This window comes from Anomaloglossus baeobatrachus, chromosome 2 (genome assembly GCF_048569485.1).
Source record: "Anomaloglossus baeobatrachus isolate aAnoBae1 chromosome 2, aAnoBae1.hap1, whole genome shotgun sequence".
NCBI lineage: Eukaryota > Metazoa > Chordata > Amphibia > Anura > Aromobatidae > Anomaloglossus > Anomaloglossus baeobatrachus.
The window spans coordinates 183,823,747-183,848,855 of NC_134354.1; the positions used below are offsets into that span (position 1 = coordinate 183,823,747).

General features: G+C 45.2%; 1 protein-coding gene across 11 annotated transcripts in view; it reads right to left on the reverse strand.

Moving 5' to 3' along the window:
- Window positions 1-25,109, reverse strand: part of CASK (calcium/calmodulin dependent serine protein kinase) — a 431,912-nt gene that overhangs the window by 338,808 nt on the left and 67,995 nt on the right. For all 11 annotated transcript variants that reach the window (XM_075335532.1, XM_075335528.1, XM_075335526.1 and 8 more), the window contains exon 2: window positions 17,148-17,260. In XM_075335532.1, the coding sequence (XP_075191647.1) occupies window positions 17,148-17,260 (113 nt within the window). The remainder of the gene's footprint in view (window positions 1-17,147; window positions 17,261-25,109) is intronic.

Sequence of the window (25,109 nt, forward strand, 5' to 3'; positions counted from 1 at the left end):
CAGGCTAAGAATATCTTCCACGTTCTGTGGTAGATCTTAGCGGACGTGGGCTTCCTAGCCTGTCTCATGGTAGCAACGACCCCTTGGGACAATCCTGAAGACGCTAGGATCCAGGACTCAATGGCCACACAGTCAGGTTCAGGGCCGCAGAATTCCGATGGAAAAACGGCTCTTGGGACAGTAAGTCTGGTCGGTCTGGGAGTGCCCACGGATGGCCGACCGTGAGCTGCCACAGATCCGGATACCACGCCCTCCTCGGCCAGTCTGGGGCGACAAGTATGACGCGGCTGCAATCGGATCTGATCTTGCGTAGCACTCTGGGCAAGAGTGCCAGAGGTGGAAACACATAAGGGAGTCGGAACTGCGACCAATCTTGCACTAGGGCGTCTGCCGCCAGCGCTCTTTGATCGCGAGACCGTGCCATGAAGGTTGGGACCTTGTTGTTGTGCCGTGATGCCATTAGGTCGACGTCCGGCACCCCCCAGCGGCGACAGATTTCCTGAAACACGTCTGGGTGAAGGGACCATTCCCCTGCGTCCATGCCCTGGCGACTGAGGAAGTCTGCTTCCCAGTTTTCTACGCCGGGGATGTGAACTGCGGATATGGTGGAGGCTGTGGCTTCCACCCACATCAGAATCCGCTGGACTTCCTGGAAGGCTTGCCGACTGCGTGTCCCCCCTTGGTGGTTGATGTATGCCACCGCTGTGGAGTTGTCCGACTGAATTCGGATCTGCCTTCCTTCCAGCCACTGCTGGAAGGCTAGTAGGGCAAGATACACTGCTCTGATATCCAGAACATTGATCTGAAGGGTGGACTCCTGCTGAGTCCACGTACCCTGAGCCCTGTGGTGGAGAAAGACTGCTCCCCACCCTGACAGACTCGCGTCTGTCGTGACCACCGCCCAAGACGGTGGTAGGAAGGATCTTCCCTGTGATAATGAGGTGGGAAGAAGCCACCACTGCAGAGAGTCTTTGGCCCTCTGTGAAAGGGAGACTTTCCTGTCCAGGGATGTTGACTTCCCGTCCCATTGGCGGAGAATGTCCCATTGAAGTGGACGCAGATGAAACTGCGCAAACGGAACCGCCTCTATTGCCGCCACCATCTTCCCGAGGAAGTGCATGAGGCGTCTTAAGGAGTGCGACTGACTGTGAAGGAGAGCCTGCACCCCAGTCTGTAGTGACCTCTGCTTGTCCAGCGGAAGCTTCACTATCGCTGAGAGAGTATGAAACTCCATGCCAAGATACGTTAGTGATTGGGTCGGTGACAGATTTGACTTTGGGAAGTTGATGATCCACCCGAACGCCTGGAGGGTCTCCAGTGCAACACTCAGGCTGAGTTGGCATGCCTCTTGAGGGTGCCTTGATCAGTAGATCGTCCAAGTAAGGGATCACAGAGTGTCCGTGAGAGTGCAAGACTGCTACCACTGCTGCCATGACCTTGGTGAACACCCGAGGGGCTGTCGCCAGACCAAATGGCAGAGCTACGAACTGAAGATGGTCGTCTCCTATCACGAAGCGTAGAAAGCGTTGGTGCTCTGTAGCAATCGGCACGTGGAGATAAGCATCTTTGATGTCTATTGATGCTAGGAAATCTCCTTGAGACATTGAGGCAATGACTGAGCGGAGGGATTCCATCCGGAACCGCCTGGCGTTCACATGCCTGTTGAGCAGTTTTAGGTCCAGAACAGGACGGAAGGAGCCGTCCTTTTTTGGAACCACAAAGAGATTGGAGTAAAATCCTCGCCCCCGTTCCTGAGGGGGGACAGGGATCACGACTCCTTTTGCTCTTAGAGAGTCCACCGCCTGCAGCAGGGCATCTGCTCGGTTGGGGTGTGGGGAGGTTCTGAAGAACCGAAGTGGAGGCCGAGAACTGAACTCGATTCTGTACCCGCGAGACAAAATGTCTGTTACCCACCGGTCTTTGACCTGTAACAGCCAAATGTCGCAAAAGCGGGAGAGCCTGCCACCGACCGAGGATGCGGAGGGAGGAGGCCGAAAGTCATGAGGTAGCCGCTTTGGAAGCGGTTCCCCCATTTGCTTTCCTGGGGCGTGAGTGAGCCCGCCAGGAATCTGAGCTCCCTTGTTCTTTCTGAGTCCTTTTGGACGAGGAGAATTGGGCCTTGCCCGAGCCTCGAAAGGACCGAAACCTCGACTGCCACTTCCTCTGTTGAGGTTTACTTGCTCTGGGCTGTGGTAGGGAAGAGTCCTTACCCTTGGACTGTTTTATGATTTCAGCCAATGGCTCACCAAACAGTCTGTCTCTAGATAATGGCAAGCTGGTTAAGCATTTTTTGGAACCAGCATCTGCTTTCCAGTCCTTTAACCACAAGGCTCTGCGCAAAACAACAGAATTGGCGGACGCCATAGCGGTACGGCTCGTAGATTCTAGGACAGCATTGATAGCATAGGTCGCAAACGCAGACATTTGCGAAGTTAGGGACGCCACTTGCGGCACTGCTGGATGTATGATAGCATCCACCTGTGCTAAACCAGCTGAAATAGCTTGGAGTGCCCACACGGCCGCGAATGCTGGAGCAAACGACGCGCCGATAGCTTCATAGACAGATTTCAACCAAAGGTCCATCTGTCTGTCGTTGGCATCTTTAAGTGAAGCGCCATCCTCTACTGCGACTATGGATCTAGCCGCAAGCTTGGAAATTGGGGGATCCACCTTTGGACACTGGGTCCAGCGTTTGGCCACGTCAGAGGGAAAAGGATAACGGGTATCCTTAGAACGTTTAGAGAAACGCTTGTCTGGATGAGCGTCGTGTTTCTGGATCGATTCTCTGAAGTCAGAGTGGTCCAAAAAAGCACTTAATTTACGCTTGGGATACAGGAAATGGAACTTCTCCTGCTGTGCAGCTGCCTCCTCTGCAGAAGGGGCTGGGGGAGAAATATCCAACAGTCTATTAATTGCCGATATAAGGTCATTAACCATGGCGTCCCCATCAGGAGCATCCAGATTGAGAGGGGCCTCAGGATTAGAATCCTGATCACCGTCCTCAGTCTCATCACAGAGAGACTCTTCTCGCTGAGACCCTGAGCAGTGTGATGACGTGGAGGGTCTTTCCCAGCGAGCACGCTTAGGCTGCCTGGGACTGTCATCTGAGTCAGAGACGTCAGCCTGTGATGCTTGAGACCCCCTTGAAGTACGGATTAGATCCAACTGAGGGGGGCCGGAGAGCATAGACACAGCAGTGTCCATGGTCTGAATAGCTGGCCTGGACTGCAAGGTCTCCAGGATTTTAGTCATAGCCACAGACATTTTATCAGCAAAAACTGCAAAGTCTGTCCCCGTCACCGGGGCAGGGTTCACAGGCGTCTCTGCCTGGGCCACTACCACCATAGGCTCTGGCTGCCGAAGTGCCACTGGGACTGAACATTGCACACAATGTGAGTCATTGGAGCCTGCCGGTAGATTAGCCCCACATGCAGTACAAACAGTGTACACAGCCTGTGCCTTGGCACCCTTGCGTTTTGCGGATGACATGTTGCTGCCTCCTCAGAGCAGTACAGGGTGTCCAGCCAAGAAGCGACCTTACAGTGCAACTAATATATATATATATATATATATATATATATATATATATATATATATATATATATATATATATATATATATATATATATATATATATATATATATATATATATATATATATATATATATATATATATATATATATATATATATATATATATATATATATATATATATATATATATATATATATATATATATATATATATATATATATATATATATGGTACTAAGAAAAAAGTACACTAATATAACACTGAGGCACAAGTGGGGCCAGCACTAAAGTGCAGCTTACCGCCCGCTTAGGAGCGGGTGTGTGGTCGCCGAAATCCCTTTAGTCTGGGTCTCCCAGAGCCTGCTGCCTTTCCCCAGCCAGACCGCATGTGTAATGGCTGCCGGCGTCCTTGTGAAGAGGGGGGGCGGGCCCTGGGCGTATACAGACGAAAAGCGGGAAGCCTGCTTCCCACTGTGCCTAGTGAGAGGGCTGGAGCATGTAAATAAAGCTCCAGCCCTCGGCGCTGCCAATTGAGCAGCGTCTCTCCCCTACCCTGATTGACAGGGTGGGGGCGGGAACGAAGCGGCGCTAGGCCGCAGAAGCCGGGGGCTAAAGTTAGAAGCGCCGCCGCCGTAAAAGCGCGGTCGGCGCAAAGTCCCCGGCGCACCACAAGTCGCAGCTGCGCCGCCGCTCCAGTAGCGGTCGGCGCAGTAGTTCCCAACATATAACGTCACTCAGCAAAGCTGCAGTGACCTAACCCCAGCGCACAGCGCTACTGTCCCCGGCGCACTATAACGCTCAGCAAGCCTTGAGAGTGTCCGTGCCTGCCGGGGACACAGAGTACCTGAGAGTTGCAGGGCCTTGTCCCTGAACGGCACTCCCGCTCCCAATCCAGCAGGTTCTCTGGGTCTGTGGATGGAGCCCGGCCTCAGGGCTTGGAGGCCGGCAAGATCCCACTTCCACAGAGCCCCTCAGGGGGATGTGGAAGGAAAACAGCATGTGGGCTCCAGCCTCTGTACCAGCAATAGGTACCTCAACCTTACAAGCACCAACACGGGTGAGAAGGGAGCATGCTGGGGGCCCCATATGGGCCCTCTTTTCTTCCATCCGATATAGCCAGCAGCTACTGCTGACTACAAACAGTGGAGCTATGCGTGGATGTCTGACCTCCTTCGCACAAAGCAGAAAACTGGTGAGCCAGTGATCCCACTGGGGGTGTATAGCCAGAAGGGGAGGGGCCTTACACTTTTTAGTGTAATTGCTTTGTGTGGCCTCCGGAGGCAGTGCTATACACCCAATCGTCTGGGTCTCCCAATAGAGCGCCGAAGAAATACGGTATACATCCGATCTCACAACTAAAGGTATGTTTAGAATCAGCATCATAGCGCTAGTATAGCACTGGCTTTAGTTTATATAGGAAAATCCTGGTGATTGGTTCCCTTTAAGAAAAGCTGCCCTGCCTAGGGCTAGCCTTATCAAGGTTGTTGGCAGGTCTGGTAACATCAGGTCTAATCTTAGATTTGGAGCATGATCTGATAGCGAATATAATAAAATGGAATGCCACATGTATATTAAGCGTGGCACGCGGACAAATTTAATTATTACAATTCCAAGGGTGTACTGGCCTGCCTGCCTAGGAGGATTACAGAGCACAGTTCTGACTTAGCCCCTGTGGGCTGGGTGCTGGGATAGAACAGAAATTGTTCCCTTACTTACCCGTGGGAACAGACACAAATGAGAGAAACTATTACCAAGCCGTGGCTAATATTCCCTACAAGGCTGCCTCTGCAGTTTTAATACCTTAATGCAATTACTGCCAACACCAGACTGTGACCAAAGTATATTGTTAAAATTTCTAAACCTTAAAAAGGGATTGTCTGGGTAAAATTAAAATGTTACTGTTGGCTTGAAAAATTAGAAGACAATCTAAGGAATACTCGTGCCCCGGCAGTTACCGGGATCCAGCTCTGCTGAACACACCTGCGCACAGCAGTCACCGGTCCCAGCCCTCCTGCTCCAGCTCTGAAACGCGATACTTTCCTGCCGATGTAAACCGCTGACCATGGACGGGCATACAGTTGATCTTAGTAGTTGTGTATAGCTTAGTTTGTGTTGTAATAACATTAGAACCTTTATCCAGAGATGTTCATAGTGGATTCAAGCAGGAACTTTTATAACTTTGCTATAAAACTGACTCAGCGGCCTAGGTGGGGAAGAGAGGCCACACTGACAAGCTGTATAACCAGTATCCTGATCCCCACCCATCTCCCTGCTTACACGATCCAGCACTAAACCCTCCCCATCAGCCAGTCCTAGAGTTCCCAGCACCAGGTGACAACTATCAAACATGCCACCATTACCCGCATCCCTAGTAAAGACCACAGGTCTCTCCATTTCCCTTCTACTTCTGTAGACAACCTGTGATTGGCATATCACCGGGCAAAAAAAAAAAAATACAATTCTAAAAAGCAAATGTGTGGGTTTTTTTTTTTTGTAAGAGTGCAATTTTGCCTCAGAAAGAGCTGCCAATCCTGGCCCTATAACTGGTCTAATTATCTTTCGCCCGGGGTCTTCTCTAGCGCTTTATTAGATTCCATGTCAAGGCTTTAAGCAGCTGTATGCCATATTCTCAGGTACACAGCAGCGTACCCCTCCAGGTAGATGGCTCCTGTGCCTTGTGATACCCTCTGATTAATGCGGTTGTGTTAAGCATCACAGGGCATCCATGGTGTGTTACATGTATACAGGCGCTCTAACTTGTGTGTGAATTCAGCTTTTTGGTAGCTTTCTCAGCCTCGTAATCAACATTAGATAGAATCAGGGCTGTGGAGCCGGAAAACCAAGCCTCCGACTGCTAAATTTCCCTGACTCCATGACTCAGACTCCCTCATACACAGCTCAAGTGTAAAGCCTGCTTTACACGTTGCAATTTCGCATACAATTTCGTATGCGATTTGCAACGCCCCCATCGTATGTGTGGCACGTTCAATTTGGTGAATGTGCCGCACATACGAGTAACTCCCGTCACACGTACTTACCCGTCCATACGACCTCGCTGTGGGCGGCTAACGTCCACTTCCTGGAGTGGGAGGGACGTTCGGCGTCACAGCGACGTCACACGGCAGCCGGCCAATAGAAGCGGAGGGGCGGAGCTAAGCGGGACGTAAACATCCCGCCCACCTCCTTCCTTCCGCATTGTGGGCAGGGAGCCGCAGGACGCTGGTAAGATCTGTTCATCGTTCCCGGGGTGTCACACACTGCAATGTGTGCTACCCTGGGTACGATGAACAATCTAACGTGCAATTCTAGAGACAGGTACGATGTGTATGCGATGAACGTTTTAACGTTCAATCGCACGTACCTGTCACACTCTGCAATGTACTTACGATGCCGGATGTGCGTCACTTACGCCGTGACCCCGCCGACACATTGTAAGATACATTGCAGCGTGTAAAGCGGGCTTGATGAATTTACTGTATTAAAATGGTAACATCGGGCTTATAATCATCATCATTGTACAATAATCAAGCTATTTAGATATTTTGTGTTCTATATGCAACAAAAATATATGGAACAACATTTGTGCAGTCTATGAATTTGTTCTGAGAAATAGAATTGCCTCCATCAGATCCTCTCAACTCTGACCTAATTATTTGAAGGCTAGAGAACAACCTCTCTACACTAACTTGGGTTGGTGACAAAGCAGTGACCACATGGGCAACATCTCTAACAATTTCGGGGTATAAAGGACTTGACCCATGCACAGTCAGTTTTGATGAACGGTTGAATTTTTCTACTTGTTTGAGAGCAAATGACAAATTTGCTGAAATATGGTCACTTTGCTGTGAGAGTGGAATCTTTTCCCTGTGGCAACACTTTGCTGCTCCATGTTATCCAAATACTTTTCAAAACTGAACACTCCTCTGAGGAGGTTGAAGATACGGAAGCAGTAGCACTGCATGACAATTCCTCTTGCTCTTGGCTGGCCTGTAGCCGCTCATTCTAAGGCCTCTTTCACACGTCTGTGCAAAGCACACACGTTTTGCACAGTCCATGGTATAGGTGTGTATGTGTGTGCGCGTGTCCGTGTATGTGTTCGGCGTGTGCTCTCAGTGTGCTATCCGTGGGACATCCACATAGCACACGGACAGCATAAACTTCTATACTTACCTGTCCATGGTGCTGCTGTCTCAGATGCTGCTGCCGCTTCTGGTCCTCAGTGCAGTGCATATGCAATGAGTGGGGATTGGAAGCAAGTGACAGCAGCGCCGAAGAAAGCAGTGCTGGAGACCGGTGAGTATAGAAAATAAATTTCACAGACACGTGGTTTTCTCTGGTATGTGTCACATGGATCACATGCTGCCGGAGAAAACCGGGACAAGTCTTCATGTGGAGCACATGGACACACGTATGCTCCACAGACACACAGTGCATGTGAAAACACACGAGTGTGCGCAGACCGCTGATTTTAATGGGTCTATGTCAGTGTCTCTAGTACGTGTGACAACAAACCTCACACGTACCAGACACACGGACGTGTGAAGGGGGCTTAACCACTACCTATCAGAGCGTCTTTTCCTTTAGAAAGCTGCTGATCATCCAGCATATATGTTGCTGCCAGCTGCCAGAAGAATTTTATTTTCTAATAGGGTCTCTCTGCCATCTGTGATTAAATCTCCTATTTGGGACAGGAAGAACAGCAAGTTCTTCCATTCCTTTATGAAAATGCCAGGAGGTAAAGCCTCAGCTTGTAATTTTTTAGTCACTGTAAACGGGTGATGAAGCAGTTCCTTCAATTCAGCCACCTGTGTCCATTGACCTTCATTCAGTGTAAAGTTGGCTGTCTGCAAGAAAGGATTTCAGCTCAAGCAATCGATCAAATCATTAACCCCTTAAACCCCAGGCGATTTTCCATTTTTTGCTCCCCTTCAGAAACCCGTAACCCTCATATGAGGGATTGTTTTTTGCGGGACCAGTTGCACTTTAAAATTAAACCATAAAATTTTACCATATAGTGCACTGGAAAATGGCAAAAAAATTCCAAGTGCAAAAGAATGGCAAAAAAAAAAAAAAGTGCAATTGCATGAATTTTTTTAAAAAAAAAAAAAAAAAATCAGATACATTTTTATTTTTCACCAAGTATACAAAACATGCGTTATATTTTTAGCAATAACGAGCAGAACTATAAACTTTCCCTCCCCAATATCCCCGCCCCCCCCCAGCGTACATATTACCCATATCAATATCAAAGATCTTACCGTACATTTTAACCCTTCAATAGCATATATTGGAATGTATAGAACTAACTAACTAACTAACTATCTCTGCCCCTAGTCCAACATCTCCCAACTCTAATATTTATCCATATTGCAACCACAGATTCCACAATCTATCAAAAAATGCAAGTTGTTTTCTTTTCCCATATATGCTCCTCTCCATTCGAACAATATGATTAACATATGCAACAAATTCCCCTCTAGTCGGTGGGTCGCCTGCATCCAGTGTTTGGCAATTACCTTCCTTGCCGCATACAGCAGTCTGGCTATCACTATATTAAAATTGTTGTCTACTCTAATTTCTTCCACGTAACCTAGAAGACATACCAGGGGTTGTCTGGGAAGTTTACATCTATAAGCTCTTTCTAGTCTATTAAGAACAGTTATCCAAAAGGGTGCCAACCTGGAGCACATCCACTTCTTGTGGAAAATGCCGGCCCCTTCTCCATTACATCTAGGACAGTCGGAGTTACTCCTCAATCCCATTTTCCACATAATTAGCAGGGATCTATATGCCCTATGCACCACGTAGAGGTGGGATAATCTTGCTGGTTCACTCATTGATAATTTCGGTATGTATTCCAAAACACTATCCCATACCTCATCAGTGATCCCGTCTATCTCTTCCTTCCATTTAGTCCTAGTGTTTACAGGGTGATCAAGCAAATATGTATACAATAGGTCCCTATATATAGTAGATATGATTCCTCTTATGTGTGTAGTAGTGGACCCACATTTCAGTACTAGGTCTGCCTGTACCAGCAATGATTGCTTAACCCCCTGAGCCACCACTGCATGCGCCAACCATTTGTACTGGTACCACCCAAGTGGGGATATCCCAAACTCATCCTGTATTTCTGTAAACGATTTCAGACATCCCTGGCTAAGAATTTGCCCCATAAACCATATACCTTTACATGCCCATTCCTTAAATTTTGCCTATTCAATTGCATGATAGTTTGAGATATTTTATCCCTTTTTGCGCCATTTTCCGCAACCTGTAGCATTCTCATTCTTAAGGATATATGGCTCAGTGATTACTTATTTTTTGCGTCTCGAGCTGATTTTTTTTTTTTTTTAAAAAAAAAAAAAGGTACAATTTTTGCGCAGAAGCGCTGTTTTGATCGCCTGTTATTACATTTTGCCCAAAATTTGCAATAACCAAAAAACAGTTTTGGCATTTTTATTTTTTTTTTGCTGCTATGCAGTTTACTGATCAGATCAGATTAATTGATTTTATGTTTTGATAGATCGGGTATTTCTAAATGTGGCGATACCAAGTGTGTTTTTTTTTGTTTTGTTTTTTTTTACCCTTTCATTTTCAATGGAGCGAATGGGGGGGGTGATTTGAACTTTTAGGTATTTATTTAAATAAAAAAAAAAGAAGAAGTTTTTATTTTACTAGTCCCCCTAGGGAACTATTAAAGGATAAGCAGTCTCATCACTCATTCATTTTTCCTGATCAGAGCTGCACAGCTCAGATCAGCAGAAATGCTAGTCTTCTTTTAGTGCTCCGATTGCTGTAACATGAAGTGAGTCATGATCGCGACAGACGTTATCGCAACCCTGTGCTACCATCGGCACCCTGTGATCACGTCACAAGGCCTCCGATGAGTGGCTTGATTAACAATTACCCCTTTTCCAGGACGTTTCTTCAAGATGGAATCAATTTTAGGGGTTCTGGCACCAGTAACCAGTTTCCTCACTTTATAATAATAATAATTTATTCATTTATATAGCGCTATTAATTCCACAGCGCTTTACATACATTGGGAACACTGTCTCCATTGGGGCTCACAATCTAAATTCCCTATCTGTATGTCTTTGGAGTGTGGGAGGAAACCAGAGATCCTCAGAGGAAACCCACGCAAACACGGGAGAACATACAAACTCCTTGCAGATGGTGTCCTTGGTGGGAATTGAACCCAGGACCTCAGCGCTGCAAGACTGCAGTGCTAACCACTGAGCCACCGTGCCGCCCAGAGTTTCAGTATGTCCCTCCTGCAGACTTATCTCCTATTGCCGGCTGCAGCGTATGCACAAACACAGCGCATGTGATAAATATGAGAGCGATGTGAAGCAGCTTCAACAAGATCATATTATTATATATTTATTTTATTTACTTTACTCACTTATATAGCGCTATGTATTCCACAGCACTTTACAGATAATCGCTGTCCCAAATGGGGCGCACAATCTAAATTCCCTATCAGAATATCTCTGGAGTGTAGGAGGAACTTGAGAAAACTCACACAAACCCGAGGAGAACATACAAACTCCTTGCAGATGGTGTCCGGGGTGGGATTTGTACTCGGGACCCCAGCGCTGCAAAACTGCAGTGCCAACCACTGAATTCTAAAGTATCATTTTGCTGTTCTTTTGTAATAACATCTGTTTGTTCTTCAGTTACAGGAACAGGGCTGTGGCTCTCTCTCAAACATAATGAAGCTTACATTTTCTTCTAGTTGCTGTTCACCTTTACTGTTCTCATTCATGAAATAATCTTTATTATTAAAATTTATTTAAAACAGTAGTACAGCAGAAAAATGTGAAAGATATACCGATTAACTATGCCCCATGATACAAAAAAATCATGGCGTTTCGCAGTCAGGGTGATATTGGTGAGGCTGTCATATGTAGCGCTGTAATTTATTCAGCAGGCACGTTTTAAATGTTACTCCATATTAGACTTTATTATAAGTCTTTTTCTGATTACCATATTATTAAAAGTATCCATCTGCTTATACAATACCATCTTGTCACAGTTGCTATTGGATCAGCCTGTCTGCTCTGTGTGAAATGATCCCTTTCTTTGATACACTCATTTTCTGACCCTTCTATTTAGTTTTTTGATATTGTCATAAATTATTGATTTATTTTCAGTTTGTTGCTATGATAACCAATGCATGATACTGGGTTTAATACCCTGAATGGACAGACTGATGATTTTTTGTATCATGGGGCATAGTTAATCGATATATCTTTCAGATTTTTTCTGCTGTACTACTGTTTTAAATAAATTTTAATAAAGATTATTTTTTGCAATAAATGTGAGTATTTTTTAGGGTAGTGTTTGTAGGTTTAAAGTTTACCACTGTTTCACTGCCCGATTGTATTTATATTTGAACTGGCTTATATTGTGTGGTGGTCAAATTGTAGGTTAATTGTTCTCATTCATGAGTTTCATTGTACTTAGGTTTGCTAGAATGGGATCTTGCTATTGTAACTCACAATGTTTCAGCTTCTTCCCTTCCTTCCCAGGGTATTTTTACCCGTATCTGTAGGGAAGAAGCTTCACTACATACATACATACATACATACATACATACATACATACATACATACAGTGCAGCACAGATTCATCTCTACTAAAAGCCTAGAGCCTTTGATTTGGAATAAAACAGACATTTATAGGATATTTCATAACTTTTCCAAATTCTTATGACAAAAAAAAAAACAAAAAACAACATTCAGCACTAGAGTTGAGCGAACTTGCAAAAAGCCAGGACCTGCTCTCTTTAAAAAAAAAAAAAAAATCCGGAACCGGTCCGGTATCCGCCCCCAGAATCCGGAGATTAGCCCTAGGACCCACAACCATATAAATCTACCATAGAAAACAAGTGACCTAGCAGGCCTGCGAGACCCCAGGTATGCGTTCTAGGGTTACAAATGGTGGTAGAAAGTATAGAAGAATGGGAGCATGCACAGTGGACTTACCAAGGCTCCAGCATGGCTCTACGCTGCTCCCAGGCCTCGCATTCACTTCCTGGGCCGTTAATTACAGTCAGACGCGCAGTCAGACACGCCCCCACCCTGAGTGGCAGTGTGTCTGCTGACTGCATCCAATCACAGGCGCCAGAACAGCCGGTGGGTGGGGAAAGAAGTGTGACAGACGGAGCCCATACACTCTAGCATCTACCACGAGCCTAGAATGTATGAGCTCCTTCCAGGATGGTGGGCGTGACTGGCTTGGTTAGTAGGCGAGGTGATGTTTCCCATCATTAACCCCCACCCCCCCTTAGACGCCCCTTATCTGGGGGTCCCACCCCGTATTCTGATACCAGCAGTGTACCATTAGATGTGATAAGGCCGGCGCTTTACCAGCTCTATTTTCCTCATGCGGTGCCAATCGGGGTAATAAGGGGTTAATAACAGCCCATAGCTGCTACTAAACCTAGATTAGTAATGGCAGCGTTTACGACACCCCATCACTATTCTGTAAGTGAAAGTAAACACTGAAAAAAATCTTATTCGGAATATAATACAAAAATCACCCTCTCACCATTTTATTAACCCAAATACACCCCTGAGGTCCGACGTAATCCACACTTGGTCACACTGGGATTCCAGCTCGGCTACAACTGATCATATCACAGCGAGCAACCATACAGCAGCATGACTGCTCGCTGTGAGTGAAGAATGAAGAGCTGCGCAATCAGTGGTGACATCACAGGATATATTTGCAGTCACAGCTGGAGGTTCCCACAGTCCTACACGCATGATCGCAGGTAACCTGACCTCCGGTGAGGTCAATGAGTTCACAGACCTGCATCTCCTGGCAGAAAACCGCAGTTTTTTGATATGAGATGCAGATTTGGTGATAAAATTTTATCATATTCCGGCACCCAATCTACACCTCATGGCAAAAAACCCGCATCATATCGCCATGCGGTAGTGTTGCGTTTTTTTTGCCAGGAAGTGTAGACTGGGTGCAGGAATATGGTGTAAAAATTTCAGCACCAAATTTTCATCCCTTGACCCAAAAATGCAAAAAAGCTTTCTGCTAGGAGGTACAAATTTGGTGCGGAAATCTGGTGCAGACCACTTCAGCGCTAATTATGCACCTCCTGGCAAAGTACCATGACAAAAACCATTGAGAAAAAAAAAGTGTTAAAAATCGCGCAAAAAAAAATGCCTTTGCCAGAAGGTGTAGATTGGGTGCAAGATTATGGTGTAAAGTTTCCAGCCCCAAATCTAGATCTCGTCAAAAACCCACGGTTTTCTGCCAGGAGAGGCAGGTCTCACCTGAGGGGAGGTCACTGACTTTACCGAGGTCTCATGAGGGCAGGTTACCTGCTGTTACAGGTGGAGGACTGAGAATGTCCAGCTATGACCGCAAATAACCTGAGTGACATCTCATTGCAACTCAGTCATTGTCTGTCTGCAGTCACAGCGGGCAGTCATGTTCTATGGTGCTCGTTTTGAGATTCAGATGTAGCAGAGCCGAATCGTTGCGGGATCTCGTCTGGATTACTTCTGATCTGCAGGTGTGTTTGGGAGTTAATAAAATGGTGAAAGAGGGTGTTTGTCTTTTATTCCAAATAAGGAATTTTTCGGTGTTTATATACTTACAGATTAGTGATAGTGATGGCAGGCTTCTGACACCCAAACATAGGGCTTAGCAGCAGCTGTGGGCTGTTATTAACCCCCACTATTGGCCAGATTGCCACTGCATCACGGCAATCGGAAAGAGCTGGATAAAGCTCCAGGATTGTAAAATCTAACGGATGCGACTATTCCAGATGGATGGAGGCTGATATTTTTAGGCTGGTTCTCCCCAGTCTGAGAATACCAGCTTCACAGCTGGCTTTATCATGGCTGGATATGAAAATTGGGGAAACCGCAGGTTTGTTTAAGAAAAAAAAAAAAGCCTCATGTGGTTCCTCTTTAGATACACAGCCAAGATAAGCACAGGACTGGGTAGGCAGCCTGTAGCCATGAGCTTTATCTGTGCTGAGTATCAGAATACCAAGGGGACCCTACACCAATTGTTTTATTTATTTTTAAACCTCGGTACTGACATACAGCGTCTATCAGTGATTGCAGGCAGACCCTGCTACACAGGCTGTTACACAGGCTGGGGCGACGTCTGAATGCAACCAATCACAGACAGGACAGCCAGTGGGCAGGGAGAGCAGTGTGTATGCGATGAGAATGTGTAGCATAGGAAATGAATGTGCGACCTGGAAGCAGTGTGCCGCCCAGACATGGAGCCTTGGTAAAACAAAAAGAGGGGGGAGCCAGCACTGAATGGCATACAAAAAATTTTTTTTGTGTAAATTCACAATTATTCCAACTGTACTATAATGCACATTGAGATTTTTAGCAAATGACGCGGCAGGGGTGGCTCAAAAGGTTGATCAATTTTTTGCTAAAAATCTAATTTTTTGCATTGTAGTACGGTTGGAATTATTTGTGAATTTACACTTTAATTTTTCGCATGCCAATTTTCAAGCAGTGCTGGCTCCCCCGCCTTCTGATGTATATTGGTTCGGTGGCTGACCCCCACCATGCCGTGCACGCCTGGTTTGGTTTGGAGATTCCTTCGGTTTCTACCAAAATTATATATTGGTGGCTGTTCACACTTCACCACCTCCCCCTTCTCCACAGGCTTTGTAATTAAGCACCATTTACTTGGGCCTGTTCCACCTTTATTCATGGACCCTGGTCTGACACTGAGGGTTAGTTCTGACATGTCATGGTGTGTGTGGCGTTCCCTGCACATGATGGGACCTGGGCTACCATTATTCACAGTTCCTTCTCCTTGCAAACATGGAAGCGGTTTCTGAGATGTTACAGGTAAATGTCTTGCTTTAATATGGTTCTACTTTTAATGAATTTTTGAGGCCACATGGCACAATGGAAATATTAAATATAGAGTAGGACCCCCCCCCCCCATTGAAATTTGCCGTGACGTGGCAGGGGTGGCTCAAAAAGGTTGATCAATTTGTTGCTAAAAAAAAAAAAAAAAAAAACCAAAAAAAAAAAACCACATTTTTTGCATTATAGTACAGTTGGAATTTGTGAATTTACACCTTTTATTTTTCACACGCCATTTTTCAAGCAGTGCTGGCTCCCCCCCCCCCCCTTCTGATGGAGCCTTGGTAAGTATGAAGTGCTCGCTTCATTCTTTTTTGTTTTTCCATTTTTTTTTTATTTATATTTTTTTTTAAAAAATTTCCTAAGTGCCGAATCCGGAACACCCGGGACCCAGGCATCTTTGAGACCGCGCGGATCAGGACTTTTACAGTCCGGGTCCGCCCAGCCCTATTCAGGACATACTATAAATTGGGTAGTTAAAGGCAGTAGCTTTTATACCGACTCCACTAAAATGGACTCCACAGACTCAGACTCCACAGCCATGAGTAGAATTACAATGGTCATGTACAAACTCCATCAGTACTACTAGCATCATTTCAATCTAAAAGGTGCCCTAATCATGCTCCAATGACATCCACTCTGCCATACATGCCATACATGGCTAGGCAGACTGGCATGTCTTGGGAATAAGCCACTGCCAAGAATTCCTCAGGCAGCATCGCATCTTCTCAGGATACGTTGAAAAGAAACATGACAATCTTTTTTTTCCCCGTACTGGCATTAGCAGTCAGTGGGGAATTAGTCCAACAAATATATGACAGTCTGTCCCTCCAAAATCGGCAAGTATAGTCAACTCACAAGTAGGCCTCAGACTTTTTTTTTTTTTTTCTCTCCAATGTATGAGAAATTAACACGAAGCCACAAATCGAACACATGGGAAGCGGACATCTGAATGGCGCCTTAAACTGAATCCGTCTGATTGAAGAAGCAGTCTCAAGAAAGAGCAAGAGACGCAATTTATAAGTGAAGCATTACATTTTTCTACATGCTTTAAAGGGGGTTGTACTAAGTTAATTTATCCCTTATCTATTTGATAGAGAATAACTTCCCGATCGCTGGGGGTCCCACCACTGGGGTCTCCACCGATCCGGAGAACTGGGCTTTGAAGAGAACTGTCTGAATAGAGCGGAGGTCAGGCATGCACACCACCGCTACAATTCTCAATAGAATGGTGCCAGAGATAGAGCGCTGCCCTCCGTGTAATAAAATGGCAATGCGCAGGCAAGGATAAATGTCCAAGCATGGGTGCAACCCCTTCAGTTTATGCCATCATCTTACATTACTCATTAGGTCTTCCACTGAATATCATTAGGTCTTGTACTGAATACTGGAAGTTAAAGAATATTTTGACAGCTAACCTTATGCTTATTTCAGATCTCTGTAATATGTAAGTAATTACTTTGCATTAAACATGCTACGGGTCATAAAATATCTATATAACACTTGGAAATATTTTACAAAGTAATCTGATTTTTATCACTAGCTTAAGAAAAAAAAAATGCTAGTAAAATTAAAGCCAAATCTGCAGAATTACTAGTCAATGTGCCAATCCAGTAACCATTGCTTAGGGAACAGTCATTGGACACAAACCTGTATGTATATAGTCTCCATTCAGGAAGGGAGAAGGGCTACAGTTAAGGGACAAATTAAAATGTCAACGTGAAAAATAAACCTACCTTCTGTGCTTAATCCTGGACTTGACGTAAACTTTGCAACATCGACAATTTTCACAGCAAACTGCTGCCCTGTTTCTCTGTTGATACATCTTCGAACCACACTGAATGGACCCCTGCAGAGGGAAGAGAATGGTTAATGCAGGTACACGGCTCACACACAACATTAACCTAGACCTAGAAATGCAGTAGCCCGTACACTGGGACGCTCCTATCACTATACAATGGCAAACACCAGGACGTACTTCAGACATAAGTCTCTTACAAGATGCGAGCACAGCAAAGAAGATGCACAAAATTCAGGGCATTTTAAATCACATCATAAAAGCTAAAAAGGTTAAGTCGAGAAAATCTGGGTGCATCTTGTGCAATTTGTTTTGGATTTTCACAAAACCTTTTTTGGCCACTTATATGAAAAATTACGAAGGCATCTTAAAAGCCAAATGGCATGACAGTGTGATAGTCACAGATACTGACAAATTACCAGCATCACAAAGCTTTCACATTCTGTGACAATACACAATCATCTTTTCCCAAACAGTATGGTTAAAACCTAAGAGGTTGCACTTTTCTTAAGCGGGCTTTACACGCTACGATATTGCTAGCGCTATCGTACGCAAAAGCACCCGCCCCCGTCGTGCATGCGATATCGCGTGATCGCTGCCGCAGCGAACATCATCACTACGGCAGCGTCACATGCACTTACCTGGTCGTCGTCGTCGCTGTGACTATCAAACAATCCCTCCCTCAAGGGGGAGGGACATTCGGCATCACAGCTACGTCGCCGCAACATCACTAAGTGGCCGGCCAAAGTGGAGGGGCGGAGGTGAGCGGGACGCAACATCCCGCCCACCTCTTTCCAACATCGATAATCAACTATTACCGATTTTTGGTTTTGGGACAACCTCTCCATGGTGAACGATTTTCACCATTTTTGAGGTCGCTTAAGGTCGGTGTCACACGCTGCAATACCGTAAATGACGGCGGATGTGCGTCACTAACAACGTGACCCCGACAATAAAACATTAACGATATCGTAGCGTGTAAAGCCCCCTTTAGACTCATGCCATCATAATAAAACAAATTAAAACCTGCACTCTTATATAGAGCCACAAGTGTTACAGGTTACTGCAGGGGTTTTAAAAGGTGTTGTCCGGATTCCGACTTTGCCCGATCACCCTCTTCCACTTTGAAAAGTAGACAATCAGATGTGTCTTGGGGTACGTGCACACAATCCGTAGTAGAAGCCTTTTGGATGCAATGTGTTTTCGCAGAGTCCAAAACACTGCATTGTATATATTTATTCACTTATATGGCGCCATTAATTCCACAGCTCTTTAATACATCAGAACCACTGTCCCCATTGGGCTCATCTAAATTCCCTATCAGTAGGTCATTGGAGTGTGGGAAGAAGCCCACACAAATACGGGGAAAACACACAATCTCCTTGCAGATTTTATCCTTTGGGGGGGGGGGGATTTGAAACCCGGACCTCAGTGTTTCAAAATAACAGCGCTATGCAGTGAGCCAAGTACAGTGGAATGGTTTATAGAAGTCTCCTGCACACTGTGCTTTTTAACACTGTGTATACTGACCTGCCGTGTGGGATTCCTAGCCACAGCATGTCAATTTCTCCTGTGCAGAAGCTGGAATCTCCTGTGCGGGAGGACGCAGGGACATAAAAATTAAATCCTGTGGAGCTTATTGGACAGCTTTTTAGGAAAAAAAATAAACTGAAAAAATGACAGAGCATCCCTCCTGTTTTTGATAACCAGCAAAGGTAAAGCAGACAACTGCGGGCTGGTATTATCAAGTTGGGAAGGTCCATGGTATTAAGCCCTTCGCAGCCTAAAAATAATCAAATCAACCTAACGGAGCAGCAGTCCGTCCCGGCTAACGCAGCGAACCACAAGACTCGAGATATTGATGAGCAGTGACATCAGGAACGTCCTCGCTCAGAGTAATGAGATAAAGTGGCGATATGTTCCTGATGTCACCGCTCATCAGTGTCCTGCATGAGCCAGGACTGGCCACTACTCAAAGACTACAGAGCCTCGTTCTGATGCTTCATAGCCTTTGATCCAGGTAAATAGAAGAAACATTGTGCGTACCGCCGAAACACGCGTTGGGCCAGACGCTACGCTGGCGGGATTTCCACCCTGTGCCGCCCCTGCTCTATTTTCAGGTACATTACTAGGCATATTCCGTGCTCATATTGCTACTGCCACACTGGAACCAATGTGGTTAAAGGGGTTGTCCGACCTAAAAATTTTTGAGTTTAAGCTAATCTGTGCTGTATTGTCATATAAAAACACCCCTACATTGTTATTTTTTGTTTTCTAACTTTTGTTCCTCTTGAACTCACCCTTTATTCTCTGCAGCTCTTTGTTTACATTCAGCACAAGCAAACTGACCACTTCCTGTGCCAAACCTCCCAGTCAGAGCTAGCACCGCCTGGCCTCACTGTCCAGCCTCACCCCAGTGTCCAGCCTCACCCCCTGCACACACCTTCCCTGTCAGTATATTCTGCCCCAGCACTGACCTGTTCTCACTACAGCATTGTAAATAACAGCCCCACATCGGGCTCTGCACCGCATACACACATCGGGCTCTGCACCGCATACACACATCGGGCTCTGCACGCACACACGGCGCTCTGTAACGACCTCCCTACCCCCATAGGGAACACATGTAGGGAGTACATACTCACCCGTCCTCGGTCCCCGCTGCTCCTGCATGTTCGCACGCGGTCTGTGCTCTGGCCATAATCAGCACAGTAGTGACGTCACCGCTGTGCTGAAGAGAGCACAGACAGCGGGACAGTGATGAGAAGCGCAACGCTCCTTCTCATCAGCGCTTTCAAATGTACCGGCATCTGTGATCTGTGATGCCGGTACATTTGAATGTGTGATCCTGAGCAAGGGGCCTAGTGCTGGAGCTGACACCACGGCAGCCACCGCCAGGCCCCACCCCCCAGGTCACGGACCCCACAGCAGTGCAGGGGGAGGTTGTGGGCAGAGTACGGGGTGCGGGGGAATGTGTGGGAGGGTGCAGGGAAGGGGGCGGGGACTCCACGCACTGTACAGCCCAGCAGGGAGGCGACATGCTGTTTCCAGATTTGCATGTCAACATGGCCCTGCCCATGTTGACATGAAATGACCGGATGCAGCAAAATCGCGGCTGGAGTGGTCACATGACCACTCTGAGCCAGGGGAGAGGGGCTGACAGCAGGGGAGGTAAGTGGTCTCTATCTACTTACCTGCCCCAATGGAGCCCAATAGGGTAATAATGAAAAAAAACTCAAAATAAGCCGGATAACCCCTTTAATGGTCATTGGTTATCCGCTATTAGTTGCACTATATAGATACAAATGGTGCAACACACTGGCACTGCCCTTTAGTGTTCATTGATGTATGCACATCACTTACACATTTACCCTTGTCTCAGTTTTCATGGGTCATTTTATCATAGATGCCCCTAGTTACATTTACATATGCATAGCACTTTGTTGGGCAGTGTGCAATATAGTACTGCACCTCAGAGGACTTTTCAATTAGAGCCAACATTTGTTCATTTATACCTGTTACCATCAAGGCAGCGGGCACGTTCTAAATACGGGTTACCTCATGTGGTTGTACCTCTGAGGTTTATGAATTATAACATTGATCCCTGTATGTGTGGTGTGATACATTCCAGTAGCTGCAACATCGGCGTGTTACCCAATTGCGTGCACAATCCGGCTCTAGCCAAAGACACCCTGTCCTAACCAAATAAAAATATATTCACTATTTCATGGACGTTGGATCGCCGCCTTTTCCTCCTCTTTCCTATAGATCTCTATTACTGTTGACCAACAAAAAGAGCGGTAAATTGTGGGGTGGGGAATGTTGAACCATATGCTGAAATCATGCACACATGATGTATTTTACCAAAACCTAAACTATCGCCTCAAACTCAAAGCTTATTTAGAAAATGTTGATTTAAAGACTACAGATGAACAGAACAAAGGAAAGCATAATGACGACAATATTACCAGTGCTAAAATACTATTGGCTATAAAAGCACCTCTGCAACCTGCATTAGGCTATGTGCGCACGTTGCGTAAATTCATGCAGTTACGCTGCGCTTTGCAGCGCAGCGTAACTGCATGCGTCCTGCGTCCCCTGCACAGTCTATGGAGATTGTGCAGGGGCCGTGCGCACGTGGCGTCTCAGTGCGCAGCGCTTCGGCTACTGCCGAAGCGCTGCGCAAAAAGAAGTGACATGTCACTTCTTTCCTGCGCTTTGCCGGCAGCTCCTGCTCTGTCTATGGCAGGAGCTGCAGGCAGAGCGCATGGAATCGGCGCTCACTACGGACATTTCTGCAGCGATCTAAAGCGCACATGTGCTCTTCAGATCGCTGCAGAAATTTCTGCAGGCTAGTACGCAACGTGCGCACATAGCCTTACTCTGTAGATGAATCACTTGCTACAAATGGAGCACCTGTGGGAACACCGCATAGATGACCCCAGGTCTGGAGATAGATACATTTCCCAGAGGTGGAACTTGTATCTATTAGACATTTATGACAGTCAGTGACAGAAATGTCTATTGTAAGAGAATACGAGTTCCCACAATGAGACTAACACTGTGTATTTATGCTTCGTCAAAACTTCAGCGTCTTTACACTTCCAGCAAAGTGAATGGGATTTATCTTATCTCCACTTCTTCTGACCTGTGGAGCGTCGTTCATATCCAAACATGTTACATTTCTCTTGTGGTTACGCTGAATTATGTGCAGTAAAAACCACAGGTAAATAACACATACTTTTTGTGGGTTTCTTATGTGGAAACACACTGTTCTGCCTTCAATATGTTTTTTTTTTTGCATGGCTTTCATTTGCAGTTTATGTTTATTTACTAGGTTGTACTTTGGCTTCCTCTTGTGACCAAAACTTAAGTAGCACCAGCCTTTTATTTCATGCTGTCTCTCCACCCCCTTGCGGTGCATTCTGGGTAGAAAACCCGCATTTCCTGCTGGCTCACAAGCTGAGGACAGTCTCCATTTTATCCCTTGTGTGGTAGCATTGCTGGTAAGGAAATATACGTGTTTTATTGCCATCTGCAGCCCTAGACTCACCACATTAGATAGCTGCACTTACTAAGCTAGGATTGAGTGGCTTGTACATTTCTATATATATTGTCATGCTTGTGTATGTTCTCTGTTATATTATACATGTACTCATCATTTGGTGAAACCAGAACAATAAAGATGTGTACAAACAAACAAACAAAAAAAATTAATTATTATTATTATTATTATTATAATAATATTATAATAATAATAATAATAAATACAGACTTCAAGCAACAGTCTAGTTATTAAGCTGCGGTGGGTAAGGTTTAGCTGCCTGTCAAACTGCATACGCCCCAGGGTCCATGTAGGGAGGACAGAACACACACTAAAAATGCAATTAATCCGAACATGTCTATCAACAAGTTCCATCAAAGCCAAATACCAGGAAGTATCAAAAACAAAGAGGTCGTGGGCCACCTCAAGAGCCTGGTGAAGGAACGCATACTGCACAAAGATGACAGAAGTGCATATAGAGGCTGACTGAAGGGTGATGTGGCTAAAATAGCCTATGGTTACAGGAAAGGGGGTTTGCTCAGGCATGGATGCAAAAACTGGACATTGCACGATATGCATGCTGTCACAATTTGCTGGTATCACTTGTGCCAGTCTGTGGTCGCGTATGAGATTTGCAAACTTTTGGTTGAATGCCGACTAGACTCATCTGGCTTCCCTCTTATAAGTAAGAGAAATCTACTTGGTGCAAACCTTATACATGGCTAGCATGAGGAAAACCAGGGAATCGTGACTGTGTGTGCATGTCACTCGGTCATGATTTGCCTGTCTGTAGTCACATAGTATGACTGCAGACTATTGTCCCAAGCTTGGGTAACCCCTTTCAATTGTTTGCAAGGTCCTGCATGTAGCCATTCTTTACATCATTCATCTAATAATTCACTGGCAGCCACAGACAGAAATGGGCCCATGTAAGAATATATGGGCCCTTTTCAGGGGAAGAGCTCATCGAAATACACAGTACCATCTGCATTGGTGGCAGAAATGCCCCCTCCCCCCACCTCTTGGGTCACTGTGCTGCACCAATGATATTTCCGCCCCTGTGCTGAATAGCAACTGCTCAGTTGTACAGTAATAGTTAGGTCCAAATATAAATTTTTCACATTTTTGTTCTGTACATAAAACCACAATGGATTTTGAACAAAACAAGTCAGATGCAGTTATAGTTCAGACTTTCAGCTTTAATTCAGGGGGTTGAACAAAATGATTGCGTAAAAATGTGAGGCACTAAAGCATTTAATTTTTTATTTTTTTTTTTTAAACTCAATCCCTTCATTTCAGGGGCTTAAAAACCCTATGTGGGCAATGACTGCCTGAAGTCTTGAACTCCTGGCCATCACCAGACGCGGTGTTTCCTCCTTTTTAATGCTCTGCCAGCCTTTACTGTAGCGCGTTTCAGTTGCTGTTTGTTTCTGGCCTGTCTTCAGTTTAGTCTTTAACAAGTGAAATGCAGCTCTATTGGGCTGAGATCAGGTGATGATGCCGCCATTCAAGAATATTCCACTTTGCTTTAATAAACTCCTGGGTTGCTTTGGCTTTATGTTTTGGGTCATTGTACATTTGTATTATGAAACCCCAACCAATCAGTTTGGCTGGATTTGAGCACACATTAGGTCTCTGAAAACCGCAGAATTCATCCGGCTGCTTCTGTCCTGTGTCACACTATCAATAAACACTAGGGACCCAGTGTCACTGGCAGCCATGCAGAGGTTGGTCTTGGTATCTTCTGTCCATAGAATGTGCTTCCAGAACTGTGCTGGGGTTTTTTTTGTTTTTTTTAAGAATTTTTTTTTTAAGTCCAATCTAGTCTTCCTATTTTTGAGGCTTATAAGTGACTTGCACGGTGCAGTGAACCCTCTATATTTTATTTCATGCAGTCTTCTCTTTATGGGAGATTTGGATATGGATACGCCTACATCCTGGAGAGTGTTGTTCACTTGGTTGGATGTTGTGAAGGGGTGTCTCTTCTCCATGGTAATTATTCTGTGATCATCCACCACTGTTGTCTTCCATGGGGGTCCAGGTCTTTTGCATTCTTGAGGTCACAGTGCTTTCTTTCTTACTCTCACAGGATGTACCAAACTGTAGATTTAGCCACTCCTAATATTGCAGCAAATTTCTTTGATTTTTTTTTCTGGTTTCACAGATTAAGGATGGCTTGTTTCACCTGCATGGAAAGCTCCTTTGACCTGAAGTTTAGTACTCAGCGGGAAAAAAAAAAAAAAAAAAATTCAAAATGCCAGCACCACACCACAGATCAACTCACAGCTTTTTATCTGCTTAATTGAGAACAAAATAAAAAAGGACTTGCTCACACCTGCCCATGAAACATCCATTCAGTCAATTGTCCAATTTATTTTGGACCCTTTAAAACCAGGGTGGCACATGTAAAAAAGGCCTGAAGCTGCTAAACCCTTCAAATTTTAATATGGATATCCTCAAATGAAAGCTAAAAGTCAGGACTATGTCCATTATATACATAAGAATAACTTTAATATGTTTCAGTAAACAAGTAAAAAATAAAATTATCAGTGTTAAAATATACAGTGTGCCCACCCATATCCTGTCCACCGCCATTAACATGAGAACGGCAGCAGCTATAGGCATAGAAGTGGTGTCTAGGTATAGTAAAGTAGCCATGCGCTACGCAATTAAATCACCTATAGCGCCACCTAATGGAAAACAACGGAGTTAGCATTTTTATCTCAAAAACGGAACAAGGAGAGAAAAAAAAAAGTGAAAAAAAAAAATAAATTGTAGGGCATCATCAATTCAATACGAAGCGACACCTTGCATACAGAAATGCTATGATATGAAACAAATGATCCCCCCAAAACA